Source organism: Thunnus maccoyii, chromosome 15 (genome assembly GCF_910596095.1).
Source record: "Thunnus maccoyii chromosome 15, fThuMac1.1, whole genome shotgun sequence".
NCBI lineage: Eukaryota > Metazoa > Chordata > Actinopteri > Scombriformes > Scombridae > Thunnus > Thunnus maccoyii.
Window position 1 is genome coordinate 2859909 of NC_056547.1, and position 17595 is coordinate 2877503.

The following is a 17595-nucleotide window of genomic DNA, read 5'->3' on the forward strand; positions in this document are numbered from 1 at the left end:
AAGGAATCTGATGTTCTCAATGTATAACTTCATATCACATTTCATATGTTTTAATGAAGGAACAAAATACCTGTTTTGCCTCTTTTTTCATTTACTTCAATGTAACTAATTTGTTTCCTTCAGTTTCTATCAGGTCATCAGTACAAAGTTGTTACTGTGTTTGTACCACTGTGAGACCAATCATGAAAAATACTGTGATTATTATCTGAGATAGATTCATATTTGTTATTACAGACATATGAATCAATTGTCTAATGGTTTAATATAAAAGTTGTGTGTGTGTGTGTGTGTGTGTGTGTGTGTGTATGTGTGTTCAGTGAACTGTATCAGTCTCTGCAGTAGCTTCCAGCTGCAGCAGTCAGTTCAGTTTCTGTTCAGTCTGACTGAGGGAGGTTTTTGTACGACGCTTTTTCACTGTGTGAACACAAGCTGACTGTTGATAGAGTGATAACTCTGACAGTAATAAACTCCTGAATCTTCAGCCTGAACTCCACTGATGGTCAGAGTGAAGTCAACTCCATTCCCTGCTCCACTTCCACTGAATCTGGAGGAGATTCCTGTAACTCTGTCTGATGTTGCATAGATCAGGAGTTTAGGAGTTTCTCCAGTTTTCTGATGGTACCAGGACAGCCAGTATTTTGAACCAGTCCAGAGAGCAACTTGTCTATTAGCTTTACAGTCAATAGAGACAGTTTGACCAAGCTGCAGTGATTTGGCTGCTGGTTGAGTCAAGACAACATTTTGTCCAACAGACCCTGAGGAGAGAGAAGAAACACTGGACATGAGATGGTGAAACTCAGCTACACTCCAAATGATTTTCACATGACAGAAAAATGATTTTCCTCACCCTGAGTGAAGCAGAGGAGAGTCCAGATGAGGACGGAGATCAAAGTCATGTTTTTGATGAGGAGGATTTCTGTGGCTTCTGTTGTGATGAAGGACAGCTGTCAGTCATCCACTGTTCAACTCTCAGGACTATAAACTCTCCCAGAGCACTGGAGCATGGTGCTGCTGATGCAAAGTGGCTCTCTATGGAAATGCTCTGACTGACTCCAACAGGGACTTGGATTACTCTGATGATGCTGTTTAATCAATGGATCAATCAGTTTATTAGAATATTGTTCAGAATGTATTTTTTATGGTTTCAGCTTTTACTCATATTTTCTTTCAGAATGTCTCATGTTTATTTATATGTATTTCTCGAGACATTAAGATCAATTTATCTTCAAAACATGAAATAAATGTACACATTCTGGAAATATCTGTCACTCAGGTGATGTTACTTGTAATTTTACTAACAGAGACTTGTTTTTTTGAGTGAGCCGTGTCTCTCTACAGTGAGAGGTTTTTGTACGACGACTCAGTCAGTTTGTATCACTGTGGTTCACGTTCGGTGGAGGAACCAGACTGGATTTGGGAAGTAAGTTTGTACTCAAATATTACACATAATGTTGACATTGAAAGCTTTAATGTGTTTAAATGTTTGTAGTAGATACAAATATCATCTGTGTTGATTTATATCACTTATATTCTCTTCTGTTTTAATCATGATGTAACTCAGACCAGCTTCAATAAACTGGTCTTTACACATTATTGTCAAACTGAAATGTGAACAGCTTGAGAAGAAAAAAGATTAAAGAACAATACTTCTACTTTTAAAATGTTAACAAAAATTAGTATTTAAATTTCTACTTAATAGTTAACTATTATGAAGTTGAATTAAAATTTATTTCAACAATGTAAAAATGAAAAATGTTTTCATATCTCTGATCCTCTTACTGTGATTGGTTTCTTACTGTAAGATAATGTTTAGTGTGATTTATATTTTTTGGTGGTGGGAGCTGTGATTATGAAAGTTTCTGATGCTGATTTGTGTTTTCATATTTTCTGTTAACAGGATATAATTGAGATAGATGTGATCCAGTATGAGGCCGAGGTCAAAGGTCATGACCAAGTTATTTCTAACCAAAAGTCTCCAGCCAATCTCTCTCCTCATTGGTCGTTAAATGGGTTGATTATCATTTTAAAACATTGGATCAAATCATAATATGGTAAGAATTGATGGAGAGAAGCTGTGATGGAAAACTTAATTGATTTCCCCCGAGACAATCATTGTCCAGAAACTGTTTTCCTGAAAGTGTTCTGACATATTTTCATTTATCTTAAAAACTACAATGTGCAAATTATTTAATCTATTTAATATGTGTGTGTGTGTGTGTGTGTGTGTGTGTGTGTGTGTGTGTGTGTGTGTGTGTGTGTGTGTTCAGTGAACTGTATCAGTCTCTGCAGTAGCTTCCAGCTGCAGCAGTCAGTTCAGTTTCTGTTCAGTCTGACTGAGGGAGGTTTTTGTACGACGCTTTTTCACTGTGTGAACACAGCCTGACTGTTGATATAGTGATAACTCTGACAGTAATAAACTCCTAAATCTTCAGCCTGAACTCCACTGATGGTCAGAGTGAAGTCAACTCCATTCCCTGCTCCACTTCCACTGAATCTGGAGGAGATTCCTGTAAATCTGTCTGATGTGTAGTAGATCAGAAGTTTAGGAGCTTCTCCAGTTTTCTGATGGTACCAGGACAGATAGTATTTTGGTCCAGAGTACTGATACACTTGTCTATTAGCTTTACAGTCAATAGAGACAGTTTGACCAAGCTGCAGTGATTTGGCTGCTGGTTGAGTCAAGACAACATTTTGTCCAACAGACCCTGAGGAGAGAGAAGAAACACTGGACATGAGATTGTGAAACTCAGTTACACTCCAAATGATTTTCACATGACAGAAAAATGATTTTCCTCACCCTGAGTGAAGCAGAGGAGAGTCCAGATGAGGACGGAGATCAAAGTCATGTTTTTGATGAGGAGGATTTCTGTGGCTTCTGTTGTGATGAAGGACAGCTGTCAGTCATCCAGTGTTCAACTCTCAGGACTATAAACTCTCCCAGAGCACTGGAGCATGGTGCTGCTGATGCAAAGTGGCTCTCTATGGAAATACTCTGACTGAGGTTTTAACAAAATGCGTCAGTGTTCATGTTTATGCTGATTTCTGTCAGTTAATTCACATCTTCAAATGTCAACTATCTTATCCAGAACTGTAAAGGCTGTCAGTTTCATTTTACCACAAATTTAACATCATATACGAAACATAATTATTAAGTTTGGAAATTTGTGGGGTTTTGCTTTAGTGAGTTTCTGTATAAACCAGCTGTGTTTTACAAATACATAACGGTTTTAATGAGTTTCTTGACTTCATAACCAGAGAGCCTGCCTTTAAAACACCTCTCTTATTACAATTACTGTCCCTCAGGTTTCTTCATCTGCACATTTTAAAGCTGCTGATCACACTGATATCATCATATATTATTTTATATCACAACATTCTTTAGATACAAACATAATGGAATCACTGGTTAATTCACTGACAGACTTCATTCACGTCAGTGTTGCTCTGAGCTCAGTTTGGTCTCACAGAAAGTCACAGTACAAACCTGCTGCTACATGATAAACAGTATATGTAAGGTCTGACCATACAAGTACTTATTCTGTAGTAACTACTTTCTTATCTCTCTATCTCTTTACCTCATTATGGTATAATTAAAGATATAATATGTATATTATCACATTACTGTAAGTTTGCCTGTTATGAGCTGCTGCAGTGCTGGACCAACATGGCCGCTAGGAACTATTTATCAAAAGTATAGATCCATTTCTCGACTTGTTCCTATTCAAATTTAGACAATGAAGTAGACGACATAATGCATAATGAATCTCTGGAGTGTGGGTGAAGCTTACCTGCCAAACATACATGCATAAAAAATGATTGTCACAACTACCATGAGCAAAGGGCAAAAACATTTGATTTTATTCCTCTCATCCATATACATATGTACTGATTCATACAAGGAAGTTACACCAAAACCCATTTGTTCAGACAGGCATTTGGGTATTATGTGCCATTTTATCTTAATTTGTCCATTTTATCTGCTCTCCTTTAATATTTTATCTGGTGTCTTTGCTTTTTATTTATTCAGATTTTATTTTATTTTATTTTATTTCTTTGACTGTGAAGCACTTTGTAACTGGTATTTGTGAAAGGTGCTATATAAATAAACTTTGCTTGCCGTAAGTTCTGGGAAGTTATACAGTAAATTTTGGGAAGTTACACTCTAAATCCCCAATTGTTACTCCCTTGTTTCTCATTGTTTTGTTTTCTTCCACTGTAACAACATTTAAGTACCAGTAAGAACTGGGAAGTATTTTAGATATACGGATTCATACAAGGAAGTTACACTGTAAATTCTGGGAAATTACACAGTAAAACGCAGGCTGTATTATAAAGTAGTACCAAAAATCTTGAGGGGGGATGAAAGAATCTAGCTCGGGGCAGTTTGCACTTCATTTAGTTTTAATAGATGAAGAGTATCTGGAGCAAATTCTGCCAAGTTTACTATGTACTTTAGTTTACTAGATTGAAATGAGAGAAGACATGAGGTAGTTTGGAAGCTTTTACAGTTGACTTTTATGAGTGAACATCATGAGATGATTATTCTATCTTGTCAGTTATGAAGTTCATCCAACTTTTTAATACAGAGAACGATGATGAGTGTGAGATGTGTCATAATATAATGTGATGAAGAGGATTTAACAGCTGAGGTGATGATGGGGCAGCATGAAAGAACAGAGTGTCTCTGTTTGATAGATTTTACATTTTGGAGTCAAGATGAATCTTGAATGACTAAATATTTGTTTGACTCAGTAAGAGGTTGTTGAGGTGGGAGGTGGACTGTTTGACCTTCAGGAGGAAAACTGATAGAGACACTATGAACATCATAAATCATCTGTGTGTGTGTGTGTGTGTGTGTGTGTGTGTGTGTGTGTGTGTGTTCAGTGAACTGTATCAGTCTCTGCAGTAGCTTCCAGCTGCAGCAGTCAGTTCAGTTTCTGTTCAGTCTGACTGAGGGAGGTTTTTGTACGACGCTTTTTCACTGTGTGAACACATCCTGACTGTTGATATAGTGATTACTCTGACAGTAATAAACTCCTGAATCTTCAGCCTGAACTCCACTGATGGTCAGAGTGAAGTCAGTTTTTGATCCACTGCCTGAAAAACGATCTGGAATCCCTGATGCTCGAGTGGTAGCCAAGTAAATGAGAAGTTTAGGAGCTTCTCCATCTCTCTGTTGGTACCAGGCTAAGTAGTTCCCATTATAAACATCCTGACTGGTCCTACAGCTGATGGTTGTGGATCCTCCCAGAGCAGATGTCACTGCTGCAGGCTGAGTCACTGTGATCTGGCCTCTGGACTCTGAGGATACAGAGACAAAAACATAAAGCAGTGTCATGGTTTTGATGGTTTTGATGGTTTTGATGGTTTTGTCGGCTTCATTTCAGAGGGACAGATGTTCATAGAGGAGAGGAGTTTGATTCTCTGGACTTTACCTGTGAAGCAGCAGCAGAGAATAGTCCAGATGAGGACGGAGATCAAAGTCATGTTTTTGATGAGGAGGATTTCTGTGGCTTCTGTTGTGATGAAGGACAGCTGTCAGTCATCCAGTGTTCAACTCTCAGGACTATAAACTCTCCCAGAGCACTGGAGCATGGTGCTGCTGATGCAAAGTGGCTCTCTATGGAAATGCTCTGACTGACTCCATCAGGGACTTCGATTACTCTGATGATGCTGTTTAATCAATGAATCAATCAATTTACCAGATTATTGATTAACTATGTGTCAGTGATCATTTTCTGTGTTTCATTTATGTTCTGTGAACAGATTGTCTTCAGAAATGTCTGTTTTGATTCATTTTACATCTACAACACTCAGTTTTAATTCAAGACATAATTTAAAATACAGTAAACATGAAAGAAAATGATTAATTTTAGAATAAAAATATAAATTATTGGCCTACTGTTATATATTTTCATATCATCCAGCTGTGTTTCACAGACTGAGGCTGTTTTTGTTGAGTTTGTTGTGTTCAAAGTCAGAGAGCCGTGTCTCTCTACAGTGAGAGGTTTTTGTACGACGACTCAGTCAGTTTGTATCACTGTGGAACACGTTCGGTGGAGGAACCAGACTGGATGTTGGAAGTAAGTTAAACTTTAAAAGTATTTTATTAAATCCTGAGTGATATTTTGGTTTTTGCACATATGTTTTCTCTAGAAATTGAAATTTCTGATTTTACATTTTCACTTCAAATTTTTGACCAACAGTTGTCCATCAGCAACAAAAATAAGAGTTTTGTTTGTTTTTGAAGTTTAAATGATGAATCAATATATTCTAAGTGTTTGGTCCACAGTAGAAATCATGTAATGTTTTAGATTAAAGCTGAAATTTGAGGACTTGTAGTTTTAGTTTAATGTGACAAAGTCAGAGAGCCGTGTCTCTCTACAGTGAGAGGTTTTTGTACGACCACTCAGTCAGTTTGTATCACTGTGGTTGACTTTTGGTGGAGGAACCAGACTGGATGTTGGAAGTAAGTTTCTGCTCAAATATTAAATATCGAATCATCACTTAAGTTTGTAATTTCTGTGTCTGAACATTTGTAGTCGATATAAGTTTCCACTGAGCTGATCTAAAACACTTTAAAGTCTCAATTTTATTGTTCATTTCTCCTCTTTAACCTTGAAGTTGAACTCAAAGCAGCTTTACTGAACTTTTCTTTACATGTTCCAGTTAGTTTGTTAAATGTGAACAGCAGAAAGGTTAAAGAACAACAATCCTACGTTAAACATGTTTTTAAAATTCAATCTTTAAGTCTCAGTTTTGAGTGAAAGTTGAGTTAAAACTGTTCGGAACAACGTGGGCGATTATAACAAAAAATGCTGCATCTCATCATTTAAAGTGTCTAAAATTGTCTTTTAACCTCAGTTTGAAATATTTCTTTGTTCTGAAAGATATTTGTTTCTTTAATATGTCTCAACATGTTGTGTATATTACGGCTGTCTGTTAGTTTTTGCTCATAATGTCCTTTAACACTGAATCTGATTAACTGTTGCTCGTTTGTTAGTTTTGAAAGTAAATATGTTCAAAATCAATTTATAAGATATATATTCAAACTCTTTGTCCTTATTTTCAGTAACTAGTGTGAAATAAAATGCAGTAAAGAGTCATATGAGGACTCTTTCCGTGCTGATCTGCATGAGAGGTTTCTTAAAGGGAAGTGAAACAATGTGTGAGTGAGTGACTGGTGGAGCAGAAAAAACATCTGACAGAAACTCCTTAAAGGGGAAAATCCACTCTAACACAGTAAAGGTGTCCAAGTGTCTGGTGTTCGATTGACAGCTGTGTGGTCCCTGTCCTCTAATGTGATTGGTGTCTCCTAGGTGATGTCCGTCCCACCCTGACGGTGCTACCCCCCTCCAGCGAGGAGCTGCAGCAGGGGAAGGCCACGCTCATGTGTCTGGCCAACGATGGCTTCCCCTCAGACTGGAGTCTGGCCTGGAAGGTGGACGGCAGCAGCAGCAGCAGCTTGGAGCAGAGCAGGAGCCCCGGGGTGCTGCAGAAGGACGGCCGCTACAGCTGGAGCAGCACCCTGAGGCTCCCTGCAGACCAGTGGAGGAAGGTGGGCTCTGTGACCTGTGAGGCCACCCAGGGCTCCCAGACTCCAGTCTCAGAGACACTGAGGAGAGACCAGTGTTCCCAGTCCTGACCTGACTCACTGCTACTGCTTTTACTCTGCTACTGCTCTCACTCTGATCTCTGCAACTATCTCTCTCTTTTATTTCACATGTTTCAGTAACAATATTTACTTGCTTGTTGTAATGTTTCAATATAATTTCAGTATTTCCAGACAATAAAGATCTGTTCATCAAATCACTTGTTTTCATGTTTATTATTATAAAAGTGTCTTTATTATTTTCTCTTAATGGTAACAGTAATGATATTAAATCCTGATAAAAACTGAGTTATAAATGTTTCAACTGCTCTATGAAGACTTCAGAAGGAAAATGTAAGATCACATAATGTATTGATTCATATACTGTATATTAGGAAAGTATTTACACTCAAACAACACTCTTAGATATTATGTGATTAATGCTACACAGTCATGGTGGTAGTAAGTCCATAATGTGTTTTCATAGTTTACAGTAAAGTCATAATAATTGTAGAAAATGCTTTGCTGGAGTCACTTCAGATTTGTCTGTAATAATTAGTAATTGAGTAATTTTAATGAAAAATCCTCCAATCATCTTATGTTACTGAAGTGTGTCAGTGCAAAGAGTCTAATATTTTTTATTTTTTCAGATGTATTAAAAGCATATACATAATCTTTTAAACAAATTCACAAAACCCTCAGAAATATGTTCTAATTCTGAAATAAAAAGCAAAATATCATCAGCATAAAGAGATATAAAATGAGTGTGATCTGACATTTTAACCCTGGACATCTTTACAAACTGCTTCTGCTGAAGAGCTGAAACACAAAGACACATGAAAGAGATGAAAAAGGGAAATAATTCAAGTATTAATTAATTTCATGATCAATTAAATGTGTTTTGGTTTATATTATAAATACTTGCTGCTGGAATAAAAACACGCAAAATGACAAATATATGTCACATGACATGATTAGTAATTTTACAACACAAATGATAGTAAATTTTATCATGATAACATTTTGTAATTTATTTCTAAAACATTGTATGTTTGAGTATCTATGAAAAATGGTAAGAGATGAAATAAATAAATAGTCATAATAATATAGTTTTAATATAATAAATAATAGTTTTAGTGTTCATGTGTTGTAGTCAGTAGATTCAACTTATTAAAAAATTTCAACAGAGGTTAGATTTGATGTTCAGCCAAATGTTTCATATTCTGTATTAATTAAGTATTTAAAATAAATCTTTTTTTGTAAAATACAATAAATGTTTAGTGTTAAAATGTTCAAATTAAAAGATTAAAACCTCTGTTGTTTTAGTTTGAGTGCAGCTGTTGAGTCAGATCAGTTCCTCTTCAGCTGAGGGAGGTTTTTGTACAACGTTGTATCACTGTGTGAACGGGTAGCTGCTACCATGCTGACAGTAATAAACTCCTGAATCTTCAGCCTGAACTCCACTGATGGTCAGAGTGAAGTCAGTCCCAGATCCACTTCCACTGAAACGATCTGAAACTCCAGGCTGACGGTTTGTAGAATCATAAATCAGGAGTTTAGGAGCCTTTCCATGTTTCTGAAGGTACCAGTGGAGGTAGTTACTAACACCTGAACTGGTTTTACATCTGATGGAGACAGTCTGTCCTGGAACAACAGACTGAGATCCAGGAGACTGAGTCAGGATTTTTTGTCCTGATGAACCTGGAAAACATGAAAAAGAGGAGAGGGGTTATTGAGTCAAATCCAGCTTGGAGAAAGATGATCAACATGAAAACAGAAGAGTATCATTTCTTTAACATGGAGAATAGATGGAAGAAGGTAAATGCTGCTTGTTTCAGTGTTTCTCCATCACAGCAGAACATCATTGTGGTGAACCTGGTTGCATCCTGAAGCAAAGTTTTCACAAGAGAGTCTCACCCTGAACAAGGAGCCCCAGGGTGGCCAGCAGTAGAGTCAGTGACATCATCATTGTGCTGCCGGCGTGTCAGTGGCTGTGAAAGGTCTGGACAGCCACTGATCAACACTGGCCTCTTAACGGCTGGGAGCAGAGAGGCAGGACAGATATGCAAACACACAGAGTCAGTGAACTGTAGCTGTCCTCAACATATCATGCTGTTTCCTCCTCACTGCTGGGAGAACTCACTGTAATTTGTAGCCGATACCTCAGATTTTTACATTCTACATACTGTAAATAATTAGATGTAGACATGCTGATGTAATTGAAGGCTTGTTTTGGGACTCACACATGTGTTGAATCAGGTGGACTTTATATACAGACCTTCTTGGTCAAATGCTGAGTCAGGTCACAACCAACGATCACATTCATTTGATGTGACGGTATGCTGATGATATTATGTTTTTTATTTCTAACGCTACAACAGTTTTACAAGCTCACATTCATTCAGAAGGTCAAAGACGTCATGTCAAAATGTCCCAGGTGCACTCAATAAAACATTATTGGGAGAATAATTCAGAGGGCTTCCTCTTGATGTTAAAGCACCTGAAATAATATTTTAACACACAGTATATACACAACTTCATGGCCTTCAAAAAATTTTAAAAAATGTAGGATTTAACAAGTTTTCAGACCTTGAAAGACATGTTTACAATATCTGACAGTATATCACATGGAATATGTGCACTCACAAGTAACTGTATATAGACTCTCATTGCTCTGTGTTATTTAAAACATTTTATTCTTTCATCTGAATTTTAATACTTTCAGAGTTTCATTCTTGATGTTTAAACTGGAATTAAAGTCTATTTCCTCTTTGTGAAAGTTACATATTTATCTCAGCCATCATCCCTCCTCTGATGTCTCATTTGAGGTAAAATACAAGAAACATGGAGGTAAAACTTTCCAACCAATTGTTACGATTTAGAGATGAAAACACAAAAAATCTTAACAGAAGACTTGTGAACTTCTACAGAATCTTGTCTGCACACATTTTGGACTAACAGGTACAAAATGAATCTGTCCTTTTTAAAAACATCTTTATATTTTATATCAAACTACACAAACTTTTAATAAGAATAAACCTCAGAGATAAAAACTATCTCTGTATTTACAGTCAGTTGTTATCATGGGCTCATCAGTGTGGAGTGTTTGGTGTCTTTAATGCATTTGGTCCACAAACACAGTTTGTTCAGTGACATGTAATGTACGAATTGCTGAACACAATAAATTATGATCATCATGATCTGCAGATGTTGATGCTACATATATTATGGCTCTGCTAGATGTGATTGACACTTTTAGTACCTTTATTTATGTCATCAGTCAGTGTCATTAAGATACAGATCTGTTGTGACAAGAGAGACCAGAGAGCAAGAAACAATTATGATCAGAAAACCAAACAACCAGCAAACAAGAACAACACGTCTAAAGTCAGACAACCAACAATAAAGCAACAATTACAATTAATATCAATTATTACAGGAATCATGAAAACATCAGATAAAGCTTAAAAATCTTCAAGGGGAATGAAAGAATCTAGCTCGGGGCAGTTTGCACTTCATTTAATTTTAACAGATGAAGAGTATCTGGAGCAAATTCTGCCAAGTTCACTATGTACTTTAGTTTACTAGATTGAAATGAGAGAAGACGTGAGGTAGTTTGGAAGCTTTTACAGTTGACATTTATGAGTGAACATCATGAGATGATTATTCTATCTTGTCAGTTATGAAGTTCTTCCAACGTTTTTATACAGAGAAAGATGATGAGTGTGAAATGTGTCATAACATAATGTGATGAAGAGGATTTAACAGCTGAGGTGATGATGGGGCAGCATGAAAGAACAGAATGTCTCTGTTTGATAGATTTTACATTTTGGAGTCAAGATGAATCTTGAATGATTAAATATTTGTTTGACTCAGTAAGAGGTTGTTGAGGTGGGAGGTGGACTGTTTGACCTTCAGGAGGAAAACTGATAGAGACACTATGAACATCATAAATCATCTGTGTGTGTGTGTGTGTGTGTGTGTGTGTGTGTGTGTGTGTGTGTGTGTGTGTGTGTGTGTGTGTGTGTGTTCAGTGAACTGTATCAGTCTCTGCAGTAGCTTCCAGCTGCAGCAGTCAGTTCAGTTTCTGTTCAGTCTGACTGAGGGAGGTTTTTGTACGACGCTTTTTCACTGTGTGAACACAACCTGACTGTTGATAGAGTGATAACTCTGACAGTAATAAACTCCTGAATCTTCAGCCTGAACTCCACTGATGGTCAGAGTGAAGTCAACTCCATTCCCTGCTCCACTTCCACTGAATCTGGAGGAGATTCCTGTAACTCTGTCTGATGTTCGGTGGATCAGACGTTTAGGAGCTTCTCCAGTTTTCTGATGGTACCAGGACAGATAGTATTGTGGTCCAGAGTGCTGATACACTTGTCTATTAGCTTTACAGTCAATAGAGACAGTTTGACCAAGCTGCAGTGATTTGGCTGCTGGTTGAGTCAAGACAACATTTTGTCCAACAGAAGAAACACTGGACATGAGATGGTGAAACTCAGCTACACTCCAAATGATTTCCACATGACAGAAAAATGATTTTCCTCACCCTGAGTGAAGCAGAGGAGAGTCCAGATGAGGACGGAGATCAAAGTCATGTTTTTGATGAGGAGGATTTCTGTGGCTTCTGTTGTGATGAAGGACAGCTGTCAGTCATCCAGTGTTCAACTCTCAGGACTATAAACTCTCCCAGAGCACTGGAGCATGGTGCTGCTGATGCAAAGTGGCTCTCTATGGAAATGCTCTGACTGACTCCAACAGGGACTTAGATTACTCTGATGATGCTGTTTCATCAATGGATCAATCAATTTACCAGATTATTGTACAGAATGTATTTTTTATGGTTTCAGCTTTTTCTCTCTGGACACATTTTCTTTCAGAATGTCTCATGTTTATTTATATGTATTTCTAAAGAAATTAAGATCAATTTATCTTTAAAACATGAAATAAATGTACACATTCTGGAAATATCTGTCACTCAGGTGATGTTACTTGTAATTTTACTAACAGAGACTTGTTTTTTTGAGTGAGCCGTGTCTCTCTACAGTGAGAGGTTTTTGTACGACGACTCAGTCAGTTTGTATCACTGTGGTTCATGTTCGGTGGAGGAACCAGACTGGATGTGGGAAGTAAGTTTGTACTCAAATATTACACATATTGTTGACATTTAAAGCTTCAATGTGTTTAAATGTTTGTAGTAGATACAAATATCATCTGTGTTGATTTATATCACTTATATTCTCTTCTGTTTTAATCATGATGTAACTCAGACCAGCTTCGATAAACTGGTCTTTACACATTATTGTCAAACTGAAATGTGAACAGCTTGAGAAGAAAAAAGATTAAAGAACAATACTTCTACTTTTAAAATGTTAACAAAAATTAGTATTTAAATTTCCACTTAATAGTTAACTATTATGAAGTTGAATTAAAATTTATTTCAACAATGTAAAAATGAAAAATGTTTTCATATCTCTGATCCTCTTACTGTGATTGGTTTCTTACTGTAAGATAATGTTTAGTGTGATTTATATTTTTTGGTGGTGGGAGCTGTGATTATGAAAGTTTCTGATGCTGATTTGTGTTTTCATATTTTCTGTTAACAGGATATAATTGAGATAGATGTGATCCAGTATGAGGCCGAGGTCAAAGGTCATGACCAAGTAATTTCTAACCAAAAGTCTCCGGCCAATCTCTCTCCTCATTGGTCGGTAAATGGGTTGATTATCATTTTAAAACATTGGATCAAATCATAATATGGTAAGAATTGATGGAGAGAAGCTGTGATGGAAAACTTAATTGATTTCCACAAAGACAATCATTGTCCAGAAACTGTTTTCCTTAAAGTGTTCTGACATATTTTCATTTATCTTAAAAACTGCAATGTGCAAATTATTTAATCTATTTAATGAAATGTGTGTGTGTGTGTGTGTGTGTGTGTGTGTGTTCAGTGAACTGTATCAGTCTCTGCAGTAGCTTCCAGCTGCAGCAGTCAGTTCAGTTTCTGTTCAGTCTGACTGAGGGAGGTTTTTGTACGACGCTTTTTCACTGTGTGAACACAACCTGACTGTTGATATAGTGAGCACTCTGACAGTAATAAACTGCTGCATCTTCAGCCTGAACTCCACTGATGGTCAGAGTGAAGTCAGTTTTTGATCCACTGCCTGAAAAACGATCTGGAATCCCTGATGCTCGAGTGGTAGCATCGTAAATGAGAAGTTTTGGAGCTTCTCCATCTTTCTGTTGGTACCAGGCAAAACAGGGCTTAGAACTGCCACAATATTCATCAACCTGACGACTGACCCTACAGCTGATGGTTGTGGATCCTCCCAGAGCAGATCTCACTGCTGCAGGCTGAGTCACTGTGACCTGGCCTCTGGACTCTGAGGATACAGAGACAAAAACATAAAGCAGCGTCATGGTTTTGATGGTTTTGATGGTTTTGTGGGCTTCATTTCAGAGGGACGGATGTTCATAGAGGAGAGGAGTTTGATTCTCTGGACTTTACCTGTGAAGCAGCAGCAGAGGAGAGTCCAGATGAGGACGGAGATCAAAGTCATGTTTTTGATGAGGAGGATTTCTGTGGCTTCTGTTGTGATGAAGGACAGCTGTCAGTCATCCAGTGTTCAACTCTCAGGACTATAAACTCTCCCAGAGCACTGGAGCATGGTGCTGCTGATGCAAAGTGGCTCTCTATGGAAATGCTCTGACTAATTAACATAATCATCACATTCTCAAGTGATATTTTTCTTTGCTTGCAATAATGCTGATATTCTCTTTATGTTAAATTATTAAGGACATATTCATCAAATCATATGTGTCCAAGGCAACATATAATTTAAAGAATGACTGCTGTCACATGTTACTGTGTTCAGTGAATCTACAGACACTGAGTTTGTCTCTGGGTATATTCACAAGGATTTTATCATTTTTTTGTCACCATTTTACACATAAATGATGATTGAATGATTGATGAAGCCTGTCAAAGTAAAGGATGAAAGGAGAACATTTTAACAGAAGTATTGAGTCTGTTCTACATGGTGTCTTTCACATCTGTCCAGCTGTGTACTACTACAGGAGACATGGATTACTCTGATGATGCTGTTTGATCAATGGATCAATCAACTTTCAGAATATTGGTATGGATGTGTTTATATTCATTTTGATGTGGTTTGGGCTTTTTTTAGGATGTAATTTCTTCCATCTAAATGTATTACCACAAAATACATCACATCAATTAAATTTAAAATGGATATGGATCAATCAAGTTATGAGGTTAATGTACAGAATGTTTTTATGGTTTCAGCTTCTTCTCACTGAAAGAAAGTTATTTTACAATGTTTCATATTTATTTCAATATATTTCTACAGAAATTAAAATCAAATTCAATTAACAGTAAAATATAGAAAATATAATGACACTCAGTTGATGTCAGACAGCCGTGTCTCTCTACAGTGAGAGGTTTTTGGTGGAGGAACCAGACTGGATGTTGGACATATGTTTCTCTGCAAATATTACATATAATTTTCCATGTAATACATAAATGTGTTTTTGTGTGTTTAAATAACCTTTGCCTTGACTTACATGAAAGATCTTGTTTTAATTTTAACACTTTGGTCATTTAGTTTAACTCAGACCACCTTCAATGAACTGGTCTTTACACATTATTGTCAAACTGAAATGTGAACAGCTTGAAATGAAGAAAAGATAAAAGAAAAATAAATACAATTTAAAAATGATTACCAAATTTACTTTTACACTTACACTCAGTAGTTAACTATTATTAAGTTAAATTGAAATTAATTTCAACAATGTACATTAAAAATAAAAATGTTTTCATATCTCTGATCCTCTTACTGTAATTAGTTTCTTACTGTAAGATAATATTTAGTGTGATTGATATTTTTTGGTGGTGGGAGCTGTGATTATGAAAGTTTCTGATGCTGATCTGTGTCTTCATAATTTCTCTTAAGGGGACATATTTGAGATAGATGTGATCCAGTAGGAGGCTGAGGTCAAAGGTCATGACCAAGACATTTCTTACCAGTCAGGTCAAGAAATGGGTTCATTATCATTTAAAGACATTGGATCAAACCGTAACAGGCTAAGAATGAATGATGAGAAGCTGTGATGAAGAACTTTGTTGATTTCCACAAAGACAATCATTGTCCAGAAACCGTTTTACTTTATACGTAATACATTTTTACATATTTTTATTTGTCCTAAATGCTACAATGTGCGAGTTGTTAAATCCATTTAAAGAAATGTGTGTGTGTGTGTGTGTGTGTGTGTGTGTGTGTGTGTGTGTGTGTGTGTTCAGTGAACTGTATCTGTCTCTGCAGTAGCTTCCAGCTGCAGCAGTCAGTTCAGTTTCTGTTCAGTCTGACTGAGGGAGGTTTTTGTACGACGCTTTTTCACTGTGTGAACACATATCCACTGTGATAACTCTGACAGTAATAAACTCCTGAATCTTCAGCCTGAACTCCACTGATGGTCAGAGTGAAGTCAGTTTTTGATCCACTGCCTGAAAAACGATCTGGAATCCCCGGTGCTCGCTCATTAACCCTGTAAATTAGTGGTTTAGGAGCTTCTACATCTCTCTGGTGGTACCAGTGTAAAAGATCTTTACGGCTACTGCTTCCTATATCCACCTGTGAATTAGTTTTACAGCTGATGGAGACGGATCCTCCCAGAGCAGATCTCACTGCTGCAGGCTGAGTCACTGTGACCTGGCCTCTGGACTCTGAGGATACAGAGACAAAAACATAAAGCAGCGTCATGGTTTTGATGGTTTTGATGGTTTTGTCGGCTTCATTTCAGAGGGACGGATGTTCATAGAGGAGAGGAGTTTGATTCTCTGGACTTTACCTGTGAAGCAGCAGCAGAGGAGAGTCCAGATGAGGACGGAGATCAAAGTCATGTTTTTGATGAGGAGGATTTCTGTGGCTTCTGTTGTGATGAAGGACAGCTGTCAGTCATCCAGTGTTCAACTCTCAGGACTATAAACTCTCCCAGAGCACTGGAGCATGGTGCTGCTGATGCAAAGTGGCTCTCTATGGAAATGCTCTGACTAATTAACATAATCATCACATTCTCAAGTGATACTTTTTTAATGCTTGCAGTAATGCTGATCATTTTTGTATGTATGAACAATAAAGAAACTTTCATCAAATCATCTGTGCACAAACATCTTATTACAATAATAAACTGCTGTCACATGTTACTGTGTTCAATGAATCTCCAGATACTGAGTTTGTCTCTGGGTATATTCACAGGGATTTTATCATTTTTTGTCACCATTTTACTCGTAAATTATGGTAGTTTTTAAAGCATGTCAAAGTATAGGATGAAAGGAGAACATTTTAACAGAAACAGTGAGTCTGTTCTACATGGTGTCCCTCACATGTGTCCTCTCTGTCCTGCTCTGTACTATATTGTTCTGTATTTCAGCATGGGGATGGAGGAGCAGAGACAGGAAGCTTGTAGGCAGATTGTGGGATTGACTGGTGTAATGCTGTATTGATGGTGATTTATACCTCTGTGTCTGAGTGTCTGTATTTGCACTACCAAATGTTTGTGGTTCATCTGTTGGAGCTCAGAGGATCATAATGTAACTTATGTGCAACTTTTCAAACAATAATCTTCATGTAGCTGCAATTCACAAACTGTAGACACCACGAGAGCTTTGATCAGTCTGCAGCTGCTTCCACATGTTCAGTGTTCTCACTGAATATCTGCTCTTCCAAGTCATGTCACATTTTCTTATACAGCAAATTTCATACAGAAAGCAACACAATGAGCTTCACAAGGGCAAGAGCAATACAATTATAAATACATAAAATACAAGCATACATATCATCATACATAAAAGCAAGCAAACATATGATTGTATACATGGACGCATAGGTAATTAAAGTACATAATAATTCAGTTAAAACAGGAGCAGAGAGTTGCTCAACCTAGTTAAGCACAACAGTAAACAGAAATGTTTTAAGTCTACTTTT

The 17595-nt window shown here is 37.1% G+C and overlaps 5 gene segments (V, D, J or C); 1 reads left to right on the forward strand and 4 right to left on the reverse strand.

Moving 5' to 3' along the window:
• Positions 1–410: 410 nt before the first annotated feature.
• On the reverse strand, positions 411–896 carry LOC121912425. The segment is given in 2 exon segments: positions 411–755; positions 848–896. Coding segments are annotated over 2 exon segments (393 nt in total).
• A 1465-nt stretch (positions 897–2361) lies between these two features.
• On the reverse strand, positions 2362–2846 carry LOC121912424. The segment is given in 2 exon segments: positions 2362–2705; positions 2798–2846. Coding segments are annotated over 2 exon segments (393 nt in total).
• A 2132-nt stretch (positions 2847–4978) lies between these two features.
• On the reverse strand, positions 4979–5487 carry LOC121912436. The segment is given in 2 exon segments: positions 4979–5301; positions 5436–5487. Coding segments are annotated over 2 exon segments (375 nt in total).
• Positions 5488–5719: 232 nt separating this feature from the next.
• LOC121913438 lies at positions 5720–7633 on the forward strand (the record flags this gene model as incomplete). The annotated part of the segment is given in 3 exon segments: positions 5720–5727; positions 6028–6083; positions 7320–7633. Coding segments are annotated over 3 exon segments (378 nt in total), but the record flags the coding sequence as incomplete, so codon positions are not given.
• A 1351-nt stretch (positions 7634–8984) lies between these two features.
• LOC121913439 lies at positions 8985–16511 on the reverse strand. The segment is given in 3 exon segments: positions 8985–9292; positions 16029–16334; positions 16460–16511. Coding segments are annotated over 3 exon segments (666 nt in total).
• Between the last annotated feature and the right edge of the window lie 1084 nt (positions 16512–17595).